Source organism: Lytechinus pictus, chromosome 10, assembly GCF_037042905.1.
Source record: "Lytechinus pictus isolate F3 Inbred chromosome 10, Lp3.0, whole genome shotgun sequence".
NCBI classification, from domain to species: domain Eukaryota; kingdom Metazoa; phylum Echinodermata; class Echinoidea; order Temnopleuroida; family Toxopneustidae; genus Lytechinus; species Lytechinus pictus.
Genome location: NC_087254.1, coordinates 1,142,452 through 1,162,036, shown reverse-complemented (window position 1 = coordinate 1,162,036; position 19,585 = coordinate 1,142,452). Strand labels below are relative to the sequence as shown.

The following is a 19,585-nucleotide window of genomic DNA, read 5'->3' as shown; positions in this document are numbered from 1 at the left end:
AGCTCATTCAACTTCAATAGGCAGGACAACAAGAATTTCAAAATGTGTTTGTTGTCGAGAGAATGATATCAAAATATTCCTTAATATCTAATTTATCATGTGAAACCACTTAAAACTTACGTAAAATTCATTTAAACTGTAAAAAAAAGGAAATTCATTGCACCAACATGGTCCGAAAAAGCCATAGACATCGCGGTACCTTTTTAATACACTGTACGTACTATCGATAGTTAAAACGATCACGATGTGCTCGCTAAATGCGCGCGCCCATCGGCGTCTGCTAGCCGTCATCTGCTGTGACTCTCCAATAGCCCCGCATGTGCAATTTTTTGTAAGATCGTCCCATATGCTGTTTTTCATGTTAGTACATACATGCGTGCACGTTATTTGCGGACGCAGATCATGTACGCATCTCCGTCGTCTGCTACGGCTCTCTTTATCAGTCCCAAGTGTGAAATATGTGTACATGGTGTATGTTCATTTGGTCTACATGCAGTTTGCCCACTTGTCATTTAGTCTAATGCCAAATGGGCTAAACCCATTTGGTCTACTGAATTGCCATTTGGTCTACACTACACTTGGTCTAATTCTCATTTAGCGAAATGTCCAGTTGGTCTAATTTCAGCATAACCTACATAATTACAATTTTTTTACTTTGTCAAATACCGGTACATAAAATTGGCTTTATATCATGCAGTTCCACATTGTGAAATATGTATATATTCGTTTGGTCTACATGCAGTTTGCCCACTTCTCATTTAGTCTAATGCCAAATGGGCTAAACCCATTTGGTCTACACTTGGTCTAATCCTCATTTTGCGAAATGTCCAGTTGGTCTAATTTTTTTAAATTGCCATTTGGTCTACACTTTGTGTAATTTACATTTGGTCTACACTACACTTGATCTAATTTTGAGTCCAGTCCAGGGTCTAATTTCAACATGACCTACATCATTATGATTTTATACTTTGTGAATTTTTTTTTCTTTATATAATTTCATTTCACCTTATAGTCTTAGCATTGGTTTCAAATAAATAATACTTGAACAGTGGCAAAGTCATGATAATGGAGCCAAAAGTTTTGAAAGGTCCATATATGGTGTATCAGGTAAAGTTATACAGTTGTAAGCAGGAGAAGCAAACAACAAAAAATGTTGAAGCGGGGGGGGGGGGCGGTGTTCATTAATTTCCTTTTATTTTCCAATGCCAGATCAATCTTTGTTTTTGCTTGTCATTTTTTTTTAATGATATGTTCTGTTCACTCTACAATTTTTACTAATGATCTTTTTTTTTTGGCTTATCATTTTTTTCAGACACATTCGCACCCGAACCGACTCTACAATTAAGGGAAGAGAAGGAATTATTGAACCTCTTGAGAGAATATACTGGTCAAGGGCTGTAATAGTATACAGGGGCACTTCCTGAGAGAAAGTTAATTTTATTTTAATTATGTGTTTTCAGGATATCTTATAGTACTATTGAAATGGCGGTGAAAATTATTGCCCCTGCTGATGAGATTTTTCAGCTGCACCCCTCCTTTATTTTAGTGAATAAGGTGTGGCACTGCCCTATATGATTCATTTTGAATTTTAATGGGCTCCAAAATGCAGTAATTTATAAATTATAGCATAATCTTATTTCGATAAAGCCTTTGACATAAACAAAGCATATTTAAAACAGATTTAGTTATTGCATATCAGAATGTTATGTTTGCCTGATGTTTTCTCAATAACTCTAAGCTGTTATTAATGAATTCTTTCTAGAAACAAAAATAAGCAATTTATTCAAACATGTCAGTTTCATTTTGTAGACATATGCATTGAATTTACCAATTCAGTATAAGGTACGTATGCCATCTTTCACATATGTTGATTTTTATCACTGGTGGATCTGGGGGAGGGCACATCTGGCTCACCCCCCCCCCCCCCTTAGAGAGCCTCAGTCGAGATTTGTAATGAAAATGTGCCATTTTCACCAAAGTATGCCCCCCCCCCCGGAAAGCAAGGCCCTTTTTTTGCTTGACAAATTTTCATCATGAAAATGTGCCCCCCCCCCCAGGATAAATCCTGGATCCACCCCTGGTTTTTATTAAGTTTACATGTATTTTCATTTTGAAAAAAAAGGTTTCCTAGAGATTTATAAACAGCATGATTTACACTGAGCGTGTCATACACTTCTGTGCAGAAGAATATTATCTTGAGAAATTTGGTTATTAAATTATGGAAAATATCTTTTGCAAATGAAATTACTTGATTGCAATTATTTCTTACATTGTATTGTCATTTTACTTGATAGAAATTCATTATTTTTTATAACCATGACAGTGTTCTAATTTCATATTTGCTAAATTGTAATAATTCTTTTGATCTTCCTTCATCTTCATGAAAGTATGAATTCTAGTCATCTGCTTCAAAGTCTGCCCAATACAATGGTTACAAAGGGCCTAAGCATCACTTGTCATTTTTTAATAAGTAGTTATAAGTCAGTAGTCAAGTAAGGGGTCAGACAGTTTGGCTGTATTATATTTGTTTAATTATCTTACTAGTGTCAATTTACTAAACTTTTGCTGTTTGTGATTGAACCCCCAAATTGCTCGATAGTACCATTATGTTGGACAGACGTTAATATTGACTAGAGGACTATTATTACTTTCCAAACCAACCTGAAGATAATATGATACTTCACGTAGTACAGGGGTATATTGTCTCCCTTCCATTGTTGTGATGTATGGGCTGGGTAATATCATCTAACTTGTCCTGGAATAATCATTCTCTGCAACAAGTTCCACTTCAGCGACTCTCAGTTGAACATCATCATTCCTGGCATTGGCGGCGGAAGCCAAAAATTTTAGGGGGGAACCGCCAAAACTTTTTGACAAAAAAAAAAAAAAAATAGTGACCAAAAATCTTAGGGGGGGGGGGGGACACAGGAAACAAAAGTGAAAATTGACAAGCCAAAAAAAAAAAAAAAAAAAAGGTTATCAACAAAAAATTGAGGGGGGGGGGGTCGTCCCCTCCCCACCTAAAATTTAGTGGGATACGTCCCCCCCCCCCCCACTTCCACCGCCTATGATTCCAGGTGCTTGGAGATCTTCGAAAGGCATGCTATAACATCCACTTAAGTTCCAGTTCCTTTCATGTTTTTTCCTCATCTTAGTGAGCATCTCCAAGTGTTCATATTTTTAGTGTCCTTTTTTAGATTTACCAAACTCAGTTTTATTACCTGATAAATGAAATTACAAAATTCTATCCCAAAAATTGAACACTTTGATCAAGTTTGGTTACTTAAACTTAATGTTAAATAAACTGAAAATATGTTATAAAAGGCAAAATAATAATAATGATGAAAAAAATACCGGTAATAAAAACAAAAGTTACTCAAATTCACTCAAAACCATACACTTATCTACTCTCCTCAAAAATCAGTTCTCACTTTTAGGTATTGATCATTCATTCAGTCAATGAAATAATAAAAAGAGACAGGAGATCCTCATCAAAATAAACACAAACAGTGTCTCACACACACACTACACATTAATAGTAAAATCAGTTTGTATCTTTCGTGGGATTTGTTTTTATGTAAATCTGGATTCTTCTTGGTAGTAGGGCCTTAGGTCGCTCTGACTTGAACTTAAAACCAATCTCAAGAAGGCAAGATATATCTCGGGAGATAGTCATCATCAAGATGTTTAGGAGTTCAACCTGGTGGTGAGGTTATTCATGATGGCATCTGGTATTCTGGCAGAAAGAATCAGAAATATAAAATGCATAAATACAATTGTTTATTTTTTTCAATACAAATTAAATTACCTGAGTCATTCAAGATAGTGGGTATTTTTTTTAGGGGGGGGGGGTGATGGCATGACAAGTTTTTAGTCAAAATTATTTTTATCTTCATTTATCTTTTTTTTCCCACTTTGTATTACCATTTATTCAAAAATTGCAATAAACATATCAATAAATGAGTTTTTAATCTACCGGTAGTTGGCAAAAGTAAAGCCAGTATTGGCAGTAAAACACTGACACCACGGCACTGACACTGACAGTGAATGTTCATTTTCCAGTGCATGCACATCACTGCCCCATCATCTTCACTCGTTTTCAGAAAATATTTAGTTATTTCTCAAATATGACCATGATTATCTTATTCATGTCATTACTCTGGTGTTTATTCATGATTTTAAATTCAGGAAATCATTCAGCAAACGAAGAAAACAAAGCATTTCTTGACTGTGATTCCGTGTGATTCAAGTTCAATTTCATTTCTGTGTGTATCACAGGTACGCACGTACGTGACGTAATCTTAATCTCTATTATGATGTAAATTTATCATCCCGCGCGCGATTAAAATGTCTCGAAATTCGACCAAATTCAAGGACAGCTCAGCTTGCAAACCTCACTGAGAAGGGCTTCCCCAGCCCTTGCGATTCCCCGCGCTGCAATTTCACTGCAATACACAGAAAGGAAATCAACTCAAGTTTCACAATCAACGGAAAATCCGGAACCCTTCGAGACCCATTTTACAAGAAATGCAACTAAATAAGGTAAGAATTGAAAGCAACTCAAGACATTTTCGACTTACCGACACTTTCATGTTTATTTTCGGAAGATTTCATGGAATTTGGGGCACGAAAATGGTATCGGTAGCTCGCGAAAGTCCTGTGCAATACGATGACATATTTTTCATCGCACGGGAGGACAATCACAAAGAGAAAATATCATACACATCCGCGCTAACAGGGGCTTAATTTTGACGATATCGCATCGCTATGCGATTGCAATGATTGACATGCGAACGAAGCTTGCGTACAAATTTTGAGCACTTCCGCGACAGCGCCATCTAGTGACTACGGCCGTGCCTAACTTCAAGGCCATTGACAGAACCTTCTAATCCTCACTCCGCCCTCTCTCACCTGATGCCTTTATTCACAGGAGGGCCCTGTATCGTATACATCCAGCTGTCCAGATCCTGAACTGATAATAACTTTTAAAATGTGCGCAAATTATGGTCACCTCATCATACATAGGCCTACACAGAAACAGACGTCTGGGACCGAAGAAGAACATTATTTGCTATAATAAATAATCAACACCTTTAAATTTAATTTTAGTTCCTCGCATCAAATATTCTTTATATTACGTGAAGTTAGAAGAGAGGTAAGTAATGTAAAAAAAGTTTGGAAACACGTATGTACTTACCAAAGACCGGTACTTACCCTTTATTTGCTAAAAATTGTCATCAATTTCCACCACACTGATGATGCGCGCTGGAGCCGGAGGCGGAGGTTCAGTCAGCTGACATCTCGTGTTTCTTTTTTTTTTTTTATTGCAGTACGGTACAGTACTGTACTTGCAATGCACATGCGCGCGCTGTCATGTCATGAAACTTTTTTGTTTTTTTTTGGGGGGGGGGGGGTGGTGAGTCACCACAATATATGTACAGAAGCATTAAAAAAAAAACTAAACAGGCTTGCACAGGATGGGGTCCTCGCCATGTATAGAATTACGATAATAAAAAGTAATTGTACTATTTACACGATGAAAAAAAAAAAATCAGAATTTACTATTAGCACTAGTAAATAAGACATAGAGATGATATATACAAAAATAATATAAAGAAGAAACGAAGAAGAAGAAGAAGAAAAGGAAGAAGAAGAAGAAGAAGAAGAGAAGGATCGAGGAGGACTTTGACTTTTCAAAATGAATCTTTATTTACAACCAAACAATAACATAATAATAAAATATCAGAATAATATACTTAGTAAGTACAAAAAAGGACTCACATAAACAAACCAAGAAATAAGAAGAAGAAGAAGAAAGAAGAAGAAAAAGAAAAAGAAGAAGAAGAAAAAGAAGAAGAAGAAAAAGAAGAAGATGATGATGATGAAGAAGAAGTCATAGTCGAATACTTGCACTGTCGAGGCTGCGACTGACTATAATATCACGGTTTTAATGGAGGTTTTATTTTTTTTCTAGCAATTAAAACAAAGCGAGAGAAAAGAGGAAGAAAAGAAAGAAATATAAAAATTGGGAACACTATAATAGGGACTATAGCAGTACTATAGCTTGGGTAAAAGGGGGAGTTCACTATGATAAAAATGTTTATTGTAAAAATAGCAGAAAAAATATTGGTGCAGCCATCAAAGATTTTAAAAAGTTAATTAGATTTGCAGTTTCTTAATTTGTGATGTCATATGCGAGCAGTTTCCCCATAGTAGAACAAAAGCAATGAAATCTAATTTTCTCATTCTTCATCTAGTGACCCCCCCCAAAAAAAGGAGAAATAGGAAAGGATAGAACTGTACAATGGCCCGTGTCACTTCATAATACCTCTAGTAATATTGTGCCCTCGGAGAGGACCTTAAACCGTCGGTCCTCTGGTTGCTTGCTTACAAGCATACACGCTTTCTTAGCAATCAGGAAAGAAAAATCACCACCATTTACCATTTACCAAATTGAGCAAAATGTCGTCATCTATAGGTCGTCTTGCTTTCCTATCTCCTGGTGTGATTGTGAGATCCGTGAATGGCTCCTCTATTCAGTCACTCTAAAAATAATAATTAAAACCTTGAACACGTCACGAATTAAAAATACTCGTTTCTTTCATTCTCACGAAAACTTCATCGTCTTTTCTTCAAAGGGTCGACCGTTCGACCCAATATTCTATTGAGCAGTCAATCGTATAGACTTCGGGATTTGACATTCGACATTCTGGCATTAGACGCCAGAGAAAGGGGATATTAATTTATATTTACTATTGATTACTTGATTAGAACAGCGGAAGGAATGTTGGAGAATTGAAATGTAACAAGATGGGTGTTTGGAACTACATAATTTTTCTTATCTGCTTAGTGTTTTTATTTAGCACGGCGGCCGCACAATCGGGTATGTATAAGTGTCTTCTTAGCGAAATTAACACATTGGGGCATGATTTTTCGTATTTTTTAAAAATAGATTTTCTTAAATGTTGTCAATGATAAAAGATAATTAGAATAAAGCAGGGACGGCGGAACTGGGCAAGGGGCACTTGCCCCCCATTCCCCGTAGGAAAAAAAATGTCCTTAACCAAAATGGAAATTGCCCTTATGAAAATAAAATGTGCCCTTTTTCAAAACGAAATAAATTTTCGAAGTAAAACATAAAAGATTTTAAATGAGAAAAATAAAACTGTCTCGCGTTTCGCCTAGCTCGCACCAAGCAGTGTTTAGTAAGGTACTCATCCTGTTTCCGGTTACTCAAAAAGCTTAGAATTATGTCCAGTTTTCAGCTTGAATTACTTATCACAAATTTTAAGCTCGCGCATCGCGCTCGTATTACTAGTATTTGTTTAATAGGTTCCTTTTCTATTCAGTAGGCCTGTATTAAAAAGTTCAGTTCGCGCTTCGCGCTCGCGTTAATAGTTAGATACACATTTTTTTCATGACTACAAAAACTTCTAGGAATGTTAAGCTTCATGTCTTATTATACATGAAATGTTGAAAAGTCTGAGCTCGCGATTCGCGCTCTCAACATCCCTCAAGGACACCATTTTAACATTAAATACCGCCATATTTGACCAAAAAGCGAGTTATGATTTTAAATTTGGGAAATTTCCCGAACCGTTCGCTCGCTATACTTACTCGCGAAAAAAAGCCTAAATACATATCGTATCAATCAGAAATCATTTTAAAAAGGTTTTGTTCAACTTAATTAATACGAAACACAACTACTTCACGCAGATGATAATCTCATGGTGAAAATACCCGTTTGCACCAAAATGCAAATTTTGACATATAAGTGCCCCTTTTGGCTTTGCCCCCCAACGTAAATACGTTCCGCCGCCCATGAGTATAAGTTCTGGTGGTGGCACCAGTATTTTAAAACTATATAGGGGGCAAATGGGCTAACATTTTTAATATACTCACATGAAAAGGGACCTGTTAAGGACTGTTGGCAGTGATTCATTCAGATGATATATGATCAAATGAAATATAATGCTAAAAATTCTTTATATTTCGAGATGATAACTGGGCGTTCTAAGCAAGTTTTGTTATTATGAAAACTCGAATCGTGAGATTGAAATCATTCTCGCGTATTGACTTAAACAGCCACTGCATGTAAGAGCGAAATTTAGATTTTATATTAATAAATGACCTGAAATATTGTCCAATTTCCAATCATCCCCTTCCCTTTATTTCTTTCACTTTTCTTACTCATTATCTTTCTTTTTCTTTTTCTTCTTCCTCTCCTTCCTCTTTGTTCTGTTTTTTAGCCGCTAATAGGCGGGGTCCTGGATCCGCCTATAAAAACACCAGTATTAACTCATCCCTATTCGATTTTCGTCTTCTTTTCATACTTTGTATTTCATACATGATAAACAAAATATTTTTCCAAGGATACGAATAATTTTATTGGACAGAGTAAAGTTTATTTCTATCTCAAAATATTTGTGTGTCTTCTTACAAGAATATAGCCTTGTAGCCTTTTTCTCCTGTGAAAGATAATGTAGATAAAGTGTTGTAAAATCTCATAATAGGAGTTAAGTAAGCAACATAATCTACGAGGGAGCTGTGCTCTAGAGGAACAAAAGTTGTTATATCTTTATGGAAAAACCTAGCATTGTAGCAATTGTAAACCTCTAACATGATACATTATAGTCAGATAAGTCAAGCCATTATCATATTGACTTATGATCGCCACTAATAGTGACCGGAGGAGAAAAATGTCTAAATTAGAAGAGTGAAAATACTGATTTAGTGTACTTTTACAACTTCAGTATGATGCTTAAGACAGCATTTGCAATTTAGTTAGATTGTTTTCCTCTTTTTCATTTTCACAAAATAGAGCACAAAGTAAACAAAATTATAAATTATCTTACATATATTGAAGAATCACTTCTGGTTAATCCACAAAATATGATAATCCAAATATTATCCATATTGGCTGGCAAAGATTCCTTAGATCAAAGTCCACAATGCTGGTGATGACGAAAGTGGTATTGAAAGGTGATAATTACAATCACTGTAGTGAGATAAAATGTCCGTGAAGGCAAAGTAAATGATAATAAGCAGTCAAGTTCATCAATCCATGGGTTGAAAATGTTCTCTAATAATAATAATAATAATATTCCGCATTTATATAGCGCTTAATACATCGGAACGACGTCTCTAAGCGCTTTACAGACATATTATTACCCCGGTCATCGGATCCTTGCATGCCCGCATACAATGTATGCACCTTCTCCACTCTCTGGGGAGCATTCCAACAAGAGTTCCAAGACTCAATAGATTGCTAGGCATACTACATATAGGCTTTCACATCCTACCGGGTACCCATTTAACACCTGGGTGGAGAGTGGCAAAGTGTGGATTAACGCCTTGCCAAAGGACGCTAGGCCATGGTGGGATTCGAACACACGACCCTCTGATTATAAGGCGAGAGTCAGAACCGCTACAACAGGTTGATAATCTTGATGAGAACTGAGAATTCCCCTCTCAAAATAACTGTAAACAGTTCATTGGTGGTGGTGTGCAAATAATTCCACATCCGAAGTCAATGTTATGTTCCACATAGAGGTGAACTATATGCTCTGACATGAAGACTGGCGTGAAAGCTGATGTCTTGAAGCATTTCCCAGCCTTTTAATATAAATTTACAGCATACTGGCAGCTTAATCTATATAGCATTGTCTTCAAAAACAACATTCTGTTTCTTACTTGAACACTCCAGTCTTACATGTTCTAGAAGACTCTTGCTCTTGAATGACTTCAGTGAAGTTAAGAATGTAAACAACATAGCTAATCTGTTGTCCCGGCCCTTTTTCCCCAGTCAGCAGTCTCTATAGGCCCGTATTCTGAAGTCGGGTTTAAATTAAACCTCGGTTTAAGGTAAACCCGACTTCAGAATACGGGCCTATGAGTCTGCCAAGATCATTGTACATTTTCAAAAATACCAAACATTCAGCCAAATGCCTATACATAGCAAAAGCTTAACCGAGACATTCTGGAATATATTATGCAATGGATATCCTTATATGTAATACTTTGCTGTTTTCAGTTGTAAATGATCTAGTTATCAAGTTATTCATACTGTCACATTGACAGTAACAGAATTGAGGTTCAATTCCTCAGCCACCGATCACTTTTATTCCCAAACATATGAAGACATATCTGTATACCATATTCATGATATTTTCATCCTGCTAACTAAAAATAATCTTAAGCCTGTATAAAATCGACACCATGTTAATCCTATATGTTTGAATTATATGTGTTGGTTTCCCTTGTTGTTGTTGAAAAAGTGCAACCTGGGACTGTACGTTCCTCTTTAAAAAAAAAAAAAAAAAAAAAAAAAAAAAAAAAAATCGAAAATAAATTGACCCCCCCGATTTAGAGCTAAAATACGTCATATCTGTTATTTCTATAGCTCCTCGGAATGTCTTCTTCCAATACCATCCTCTGAACGAATTGACCGTATCCTGGACTCCACCTGTAAACCTGGATGGCATCACTGGGTACAGTCTGGTGTACACCGCCAACGGTAACCAGAAAGAGGTTACCATCGACGGCCCTGGAGCAACGACCACCACCGTCCAAGACAACGATCTTGCGGGCAACCCTCCCTTAATTGTGCTCCTGGCTCCGATGATGAACGGCAATATTGATGGTGCTAATATTGTCCGGGCAACGACTCCAACAGAGCAAGGTAACACTTACCCCATCCAAGTGGGTGGTCAACCAAGTGGTTGTTCCAGATACATGGATTGGAATGGGTTCGAATCTACTGAAAGGGAAATGGAATTAAATAATCATATAATTTTGAGTGACGCATGTATATATTATATATAAGACAACTGAAAATGACACCGATTTGTCTTTCATAATATAGAGTAGTATTACATTTTGGTGGGGGGGGGGGCCTTATTCTTTTATGCACAACTGAACTTTACTAATTGACTTTATTCCAAAATTGCCATTTTAAATGTATTTGAATATGGTTTATATGTGTAATATGACTATAATATTGTTAATATATTGTATGTTTATGATGCATAACTGTAATTGGCTAATTGACTTTATTCCAAAATTGCCATTTTAATTGTATTTGAAATTGCTTTATATGTGTATATGACTAAAATAATGTTAATATATTGTATGTTTGTGATTGACCTGCATTCAGAATAGAACCATGGACTTGGTATTATGATCTTCACGTTGAATTTAATTGAGACATAATTAAAACGAAATAGTGTCGTTAAAAAAACTAAATAAAAACAAGTTTAAGTAATTGACCCCCTATTATGGGTATAGCCCACAAAATCAACAATGGCAAGGTACTTATAGGTCTATAACACTGTCTACCTGAAAATATTTTATTCCGGGGCGCAGAACAAACAAATAGAAATAAGAGATTTTGGATGAGTGTCATAGTGCTAAGAACTGATAATGCTAGAAAAGATTTTCTCGATGAAATGTAATACACTCTGATAACAACGATTAATATTTTACCCAATATTGGGCTGTTTCAACGCAACATTGCGTGAAATTTACAAAATATTTGGTATTTTTTTACCCAACCAACATGCATTTTCCCATTTTACCCAATATCGGGTAAACCTTTTTTAAGTAGGTATGGGGAAAAAATAAGAGGAATATTAAATATCGGCATTTACAAAATGATTCCAAGTACAAGATCTCCATAAAAATTACTCTGTGAGTTGTAATATTCATAATACCATGAGAAATCCTCGTCTAGCAAGTTTTTGTTGGGTCAGCTTTGTCATACTTCTCAAAGGGTCTATATTCTTGACTGTCCTAAAATAAATGGGAAAGTAACGCCTATCTCTGATTTGAAAGGCAGGGCAGTACTAGACATTTTGAATTGGACATACAATGAGGACACACTAATATCACACCTATACTTTGATCATAAAATGAGATCAAGGTCACACACAAGTGCTTATTTTAACGTTAACAAAGAAATAATAACAAGTACGTTAGAGTGTCGAGAAGTCGAGACGTCTCTCTTTGTTACGAGGCGATTGGTAGCAAAACAGGGAATTCGGTAACTCATTGTTTCGTTCTTTTTAAAGATAATATTTGAAAAAATGGAACAAAAGAAACTAAAATGCCACAGGAATTTTGACACTGGTTTTTCAAAGGTCAATTAGGCGTGTTATGAAACGCTTTGGAGTACTTTCCTTCTGTGTGAACTTATATTCACCAATTGCAAGGAGTTCCATGCTGAGGATACATATACAAATGCAAATAAAAAAAACATATGCCAAGTAATATAGACAATGGCAATGTTTATAGCATTTAAAAAAGATTTCTCAGTAAATAAATATCACCTATCACTCACAGTGATGCAACATTGTGGTAACGTCATTACCACACAAAATTATCACATATACCAACTCGTGTTTACAGAATCACATGATACGAAAACAATTTTGAAAAGAAAATTGTCTAGAACAGTATCTTTCTTTGGTTTGAAGAAAAGGTAAATGCGAAAAAGAGATATGGAGATGGAATAAAAAGAGACTTGACCAGAGAGTATGAACGAAAAACCAAAGGCACAGCTAAAGAAGAATGAGGGTAAAACAGGTATAAAAGGATGAATGTGATATTTATGATGTAAATAATAATAATGATAATAATAATGATAATATGATAATAATAATATTAATGATTTTAATGATGATGATGGTGGTGGTGATACTACTACTACTACAAAAATAATAATAATTAGAACTTATAGAGTGCAATCTATCAAGAAATATTATATTCCGAGGTGTATAAGAAAATGAAAAGAAGAGAGTTTGGATGGCGTCTTAGTTCCAAGAACAGATAATAGAAAAAAAATAAGACTTCAGTTTAGATTTGAAAGACTTACATGATGACAGATTGCTTAAATTCAATTACCAGTTATTCGAAAGAGAAGGTGCTGTGGCAGAGAAAGCTCGATCTCCACAGCCTTCTCATGATTTATAATCTTTAAAAAAAGCTGGTGCGATGAGCTCAGGCTTCATCTTTTACAATAATAATAATATTAAGTTCTTTTTATAGCGCATAACAAATAACAACGCATGTCCCTATGCACTTGGATGAAATTAAGGAAAGAAATTAGAAAGTAAGTAAAGAGTGTTGGGCACTGAATTCATTACAAGTTAAACAGATACTTTTTGAGGGAAGTCTTAAACTTATCTAAATCATGTATATTTCTCATATAATTAGGAAGTGCATTCCATAAGACGGAAGAGGCATGTACAAATGAGCGCTCATTATATGTTTTGGTACAAGTAGGAAATGATGAGATGACACCACGGTCATGACAGTGAACCCTGATAACCGACCATGACGAAAGGATGGGTTACACGATGCACCTTCAGAAACTGACAGTCTGGGGGAGTGTTTCATCAACATTTTTGTCTGACAAGTTGTCAGATCTGACAACTTTCATTGATGTTGATTGGCTAAGGACCACTGTTTCTATGGTAACTGTCGGATAAAATGGGACTTGTCCTTTCATGAAACGCTCCCCAGGGCTTCTTGACATAAAGCTAAGCAGTTGATCGTAAGGCTGATTTTAATGATTGACCATACTTCATACTCAATGTAATTACTTGTAGAAATAGGCCTCACGATAATTTTCTTTAGCTTTTTGTTATGGAGTTCAGGGGACTATTTGTTCCTGGGATCAGCAATGAAATCGAAATGACTTCAGCTAATCTCGAACTCTTTATCAGTCATGGTTACTGGTGTAAGAAGGGTGCACAGATTCGAAACTTTTGATGTTGCTGGCATTATTTCACATGATGATGATTGTCTTTATTTAGTATCATCATATTGATCATTTTATCATCATCACCATTACCGCCACCATCATCACCATGTTCATCATTATCCTCATCGTCATCATCATCATCATCATCATCATCATCATCATCATCATCATCATCATCATCATCATCATCGGCATCATCATCATCAAGTATCATTTTCATTTTTTCATAGAATATTATCGTTATTATTTCTACTATTTTCTAAATCATCATAGTTCTTATTATAGTTTACATTTGTTACTTGACTACTATCCTGAAGCAAATAGGCATCTTAATTTGGGAGCGTATAACTTCTTAAAAAGGTTAAATCACCATCTTAAAGAATTCGACGTTGCAGGGTTATGATGAACAGAGAGTCAGATTCCTTGGAAAACTATATCGCAGAAATTGATTAATTAACTTTATTTATATCTTCATACATAGACCAAGTCCTGCCACCTGCACCACCAGATGCAACTGTTCAGCGGACATCGATCGACAGCTACCAACTGACATGGGCAAATGTGATTGGTAACAGCCCTGTGGCTATCGAGGGATACGTTATTTCGTACGCACAAACATCATCAACTGGGACGGATATGAGCAGTATTGAAGTGCCTCCCGACAGGAACGCGGAACAGATCCAGGACCTCCAGCCAGACACAGACTACACGTTCTATCTGTATAGCCAGAACAATGGACTGAGATCTAGAGCGAACCTGACGACGCTACCTCCCGTAACCCAAGGTAATAAAACATGTAGCTCATCGCACTCACAATATCAAGGTAATAGGTAGTGAGATATCCCCATTAAAGCGATTCTGGACTCTTAAAGGACCAGTTAACGGGCAGTTAACCCCAACAAGAAGTTGATTTGAATAAGAAGAGAAAAATCCCATGAAGCATAACATACATATATATTAAGAACTGCAGATCAGTGGATGATTATCATATTTCCCATGAAAGGTGACGCGAACCATTCTTGAATACACGAAGGCTATATAAGCTAGTTTATATCGCACTAAGTCTACAAGGTCGTTATGGATTTTGATTGTTTCCCTCCAATTTCTAGATCTAAAGCCTCCGGAAAACTTTATCTTATACCAGCTGAGTCTTTCATCCATTTTGCTCCGATGGGACCCACCAGCTCCGCATGATAATTCCTTTGAAGACTACGTGGTCGTATACCTTAATAACGACAATGGACAAGTGCTAGAAGAGATCCAATTGGATTCGACGATAACCAGTTATGTTGTATCCAATCTTCAAGGAGACATTTCGTATATTTTCAGGGTTGTTACTCAAGCCGGTACTGCAAGAAGTGAAAGCAATGAATTCATTGCAAAACCATTAGGTAAATTATTCTAATCCTACTGGAGTGGAAGAATAAATACTCATGTCATGAAAACTGTAGGCATTCTTTTGAAAATACCAAAAAAAGTTTCTTCTTTGTAATTTGAAAACTTACCAGAGGTTTGTCAGACCTAGCGACGATTGATATTTGCACATTGAATTCCACATGTCGTATTATACCTTTTACAGACTAACCTAGTTCCTCGTTACTAGGTCATCAAGAAAGACACATAAATAAATTTGAATTACTTCGTGTCGGGCATATTTTTCTACAATATTTTCTAAAATTAGCTGATTTTGTTTGACTATGTATGACACTTAAGATAAGGAGCTTATGGAGACAACATACAATGATAGATTCCTATATAAATGAATGCTAATTAGTTTGTACATGGTGATGTTTAACATACGTCCAGTGTGATAACAATTTGTGAACATATATCGCGGACAATGTTATAATGTGATTACTACTGTAGAAATGATCAAATTGAACAGATTGAAGGTGATCTGACACTGTGTTCCACACTTTGAGACAATATGCTCTTTACAGCACGCACGATATGTCGAAAAGAACCTTGCTTAATCTTATCATGATATAGTCATGAAAACACCACGCTATATAGACATTTCACTTTGGAGTAAAAAAACCCAAACAGATGAACCATGTCAACCAATGACTTAAAAAAAACTTCAACTACGTTAAAGTCGTAGAAGAAAATAAAAGAGAATTCATTTTTATCAGCATTGTTTCCAATTAATTCTCCCTTTTTCAGATCCTTTTGCAAACATTCAACTGATGGTCGGAGCAGTGACGGATCAGAAGATACAGTTGTCCTGGCAGAACCCCAACCTCAACAGGAACTTTGTTGTTCATCTTTTCAAAGACGACGGAACACAGGAGATTAACCAAACAGTGCCAAATCTGCCGAGTATTACGACTGTGATTCAAGATTTAATGTCTGATTCTACTTACGTCATTGTAGTTGAGGATTCCCTTACCTTGAATGTTCTTGGATCCGTGCAAGCAATGACAAGTAAGAACCGTATACACCTGTCGTTTCTCTAATCATTGACTCAAAGTATGATGTGCTTTTCATAGAAATGCTTTGAGTAGACTTTTTATTATCAAAAAATGAATCTCGTTTTTATCTTCATATTGCCACATTGTACTCCTATTGAAGATCCATGAATTCCCGCAAAGAATTTCTTATTTCGCAAATATTGGTCTCCTACCATGAAAGTCTAAAATTGCTAGCTCCCCAATGTAAAATATGTATGAAAATGATATACAAATCAGCAAATCAAACATCAGGTTGATTTTCTGAAAACTGTCAAAGATGTCGTGATAACTGTGTGGTTTCCACCACCAGGATATTTAAAAATTGCATTAAAGGCCTACCAATGAAGAGTCAACACTCTGTTTTAAAGCTGATTTCAGGATTCATCAAAGTTGTTTACTGTCATGTAACGAATGTGTTTATCCTCCACAGATACACCACCTAACTCGGTTGTTACGGTGAACAGCAAGACTGCATCATCGGTTACATTATCCTGGATAGGGTTTACATCAGCCACCAGCTATCGGATATCTTACATCAGTCAAGATAATACAGGGACCGGTGTCCTAAGCTCAACTACCCCCATTTTAGTAGTTACTGGTCTGCAACCTCAGATGACTTATACATTCTCTGTAGTAGCTACTGTAGGCACATCCGAAATAAATGTAGGGTCAGTGACTGAAACTACAGGTAAGGCCAACCTAAAAAGGTCATGCTAAAATTTCGTAACTACATACCAATTTAAAGAATTACGTAGATTTCAATTAGAGGTCGTTCCTAAGAAAACCTTTGTCAAATGTCCTTGCTTTGCTACTCTGTTACAAGATGGAATCAACAAAGTTGAATGTTGAACTTAAACATAACTATGAAAGGTGAAATCAATGTTTTCGGGAAACAAAGAGAGATAGTATCTGAATCAGATTTGACTATTGAAACGTATTTTCCTAGGGCTATTCCTATTTTCTTTGATGATGTCTGTCGTATTCAAGACTAAAATGGATCACTTTATTGACAAAACATTTTTACTCGAGTCACAGCTTTAATATTTCTCATCCAAAGCAACCTCTCTTGAGGTTGACTCTTCCCTTCAAACAATGTTATTCAGTGTTGTGGATGTTTTTTTTCACCTTCTATACTCCCAGATACCGTGTCGACTATGGCTGTGAACGCCACACCCGGTACTAATACAATTGACTTGTCATGGGCCAGCATTCCTGATACTGTTTTGTACCAGATCGTCTATCAGCCTCTTGTTCCAGGTGGTATGGCCAATCAGAGGAACTCCTTCCAAAATTTCTTCACCTTAACTGACCTGCTCCCAGTGACGACGTATAACATTACGGTATATGCATTCACAAGCAGCTTAGGCACGTCTGCCCTGGTGACAGTAGGGTCTGTCATTACGTCAACGGTCACAGGTAAATGAAGCCAAAACCGTATAGGCCTAGATCTCTGTACAAAATACCTCTTACCAATAAGAGGATGATAGTGTACTGTAAGCTTCTTGAACCTGGAACATTCGTGACCGAAAGCTTGTCTACAGAACCTCATATTATTACATGAATTTACAAAAGAGTAAAATCTCTTCTAACTTATTTCTAATATGACTGTAATTTCCTTAACGTAAGGCAGTTAACGATTTCTGATCGATATATCGTAAGATAGTCTTTGCAGCCCATTTTCAGAAAACTTCAATAGGGGCCTATAGGGTTGAGAGCTCGATGGAGTAATTTATGTAAAAAAAAATCATGAAATAATAATAATAATATACAAAATTTATAGAGCGCTTTATACATACATGTATATCGTGGAACGTGTTGTTTTAACATGTGTCAACACTGTTTTTAAATTTTCATTTCAGTTTTAAAACCACCAGAAAACTTTATTTTATACCAGCTGAGTGTTTCATCCATTTTGCTCCGATGGGATCCACCATCACCGCCTGACAATTCCTTCGCGAACTACGTGGTCATATACTTCGACAGCGCTAATGGAGAAGCGCCACAAGAGATACAATTGGATTCGACGGTAACCAGTCATGTATTGTCCAATCTTCGAGGAGACGCTTCATATATCTTTCAAGTCGTAACTCAGGCCGGTACCGCAAGAAGTGAAAGCAATCCGTTTATTGGAAAAGCATTAGGTAATATTAACCCGAAGACCTGACCCAATGGAATGACACAAGCCATCAATTTTAGCTGTTCACCATGAAACACTCTTACCCGTTATAGCGCACATTCGGTGTTTTTTATTTAATTGATTAAAATTTGTTGGAAAAAATGAGGGTTTCAACTTTGTTTTTTTCTTTTATATAAACATGCATACACACACACGCCTGCACAAGCCAGGGCCCTGGAAACGATTTTTTTTCTTGGGGGTGCTGATGCAAATTTGAAAAGCAAAACAGAAAAGTGTTTCATTGCAAAACGAAAGGGCATTTTGGTTCAGAGAAATTTGATGAGCCAAAAAAATTTGAAGGTCATTATAGGTCCAGAGAAATTTAATAAAAAAAGAGATTCACCACAATTAGCACGTCATTTCTGTTACATTTTCCACACCTACTAGAATTCCAGGGGATGTTGCCTATGGAGAATAATACACGCAGCACCCTCTAGAAAAATCGCACCCCCAGCTTCCCAGGACCATTGCACACGCATGTACGCACCCCCTTCATATGCACGCAAATACTTTACAGTTCCCGACAAAACAAAACTGAGTATTATCGATACTTAATTATAAGTGTTAATCACAAATATGATAAACAAATGAGGTATCATATTAAAAGCTTCGAAACTCCTCATTTATTCGATGCTGGTTCACGCCCGAGCGAGTTAAACAACTTAACAAAATATATGAGGGACGGTATCTGAACTAAAAAATAGTAATCCACAGTTCCCAAAAGTTCAATATCCGCTCTTTAATATGATACCTATGATATCTCAATCAAAGAAAACTATCAAGGACAAAATATTCAAATTGATAATTTACATAAAATCACATTTCGTTTAGATCTTTCTGCAAACATTCAACTGATGGTCGGAGCAGTGACGGATCAGAAGGTAGAGTTGTCCTGGCAGAACTCCGACCTCAACAGGAACTTTGTTGTTCATCTTTTCAAAGACGACGGGACACAGGAGATCAACCAAACAGTGCTAAATCTGCCGAGTATTACGACTGTGATTCAAGATTTGATGTCTGATTCTACTTATGTCATTGTAGTTGAGGACGTACTAACATTCTCTGTTCTTGGAGTAGTCCAGGCAATGACAAGTAAGAACCGTACACACCTGTAATTTCTCTAATCATTCACTCAAACTATGATGAGCTTTTCATAAAAATGCTTTGAGTACAGTATATGGACTTTAAAAAAAAAAG

General features: G+C 36.2%; 2 protein-coding genes across 6 annotated transcripts in view; one reads left to right on the top strand and one right to left on the bottom strand.

Annotated features, from left to right (window-relative positions):
• Positions 1-5,310, bottom strand: part of LOC135153060 (tuberin-like) — a 64,204-nt gene extending 58,894 nt beyond the window's left edge. For 2 of the 5 annotated variants that reach the window (XM_064105103.1, XM_064105106.1), the window contains exon 1: positions 5,215-5,310. The gene's annotated coding sequence lies outside the window, so the exon portion shown is untranslated. Of the gene's footprint in view, positions 1-120; positions 226-5,214 lie in introns of those variants that run through there. The other 3 variants (XM_064105104.1, XM_064105107.1, XM_064105105.1) reach the window with 2 other exon arrangements.
• A 1,500-nt stretch (positions 5,311-6,810) lies between these two features.
• LOC135155715 (tenascin-N-like) lies at positions 6,811-19,503 on the top strand. Its single transcript, XM_064105757.1, has 9 exons — positions 6,811-6,883; positions 10,403-10,681; positions 14,244-14,546; positions 14,872-15,153; positions 15,926-16,186; positions 16,643-16,900; positions 17,353-17,628; positions 18,072-18,353; positions 19,220-19,503. The coding sequence occupies exons 1-9, from the start codon at positions 6,811-6,813 to the stop codon at positions 19,501-19,503; spliced, it is 2,298 nt and encodes a 765-aa protein (XP_063961827.1).
• The last annotated feature ends 82 nt before the right edge of the window (positions 19,504-19,585 follow it).

Bases quoted from the DNA above. Each gene is read 5' to 3' on its own strand.
- LOC135155715 (XM_064105757.1), top strand. From the start codon at position 6,811: ATGGGTGTTTGGAACTACATAATTTTTCTTATCTGCTTAGTGTTTTTA. The intron at 10,682-14,243 runs GTAACACTTACC...CTTCATACATAG, and splicing joins AACGACTCCAACAGAGCAAG to ACCAAGTCCTGCCACCTGCA. The intron at 17,629-18,071 runs GTAAATGAAGCC...TTTTCATTTCAG, and splicing joins CATTACGTCAACGGTCACAG to TTTTAAAACCACCAGAAAAC.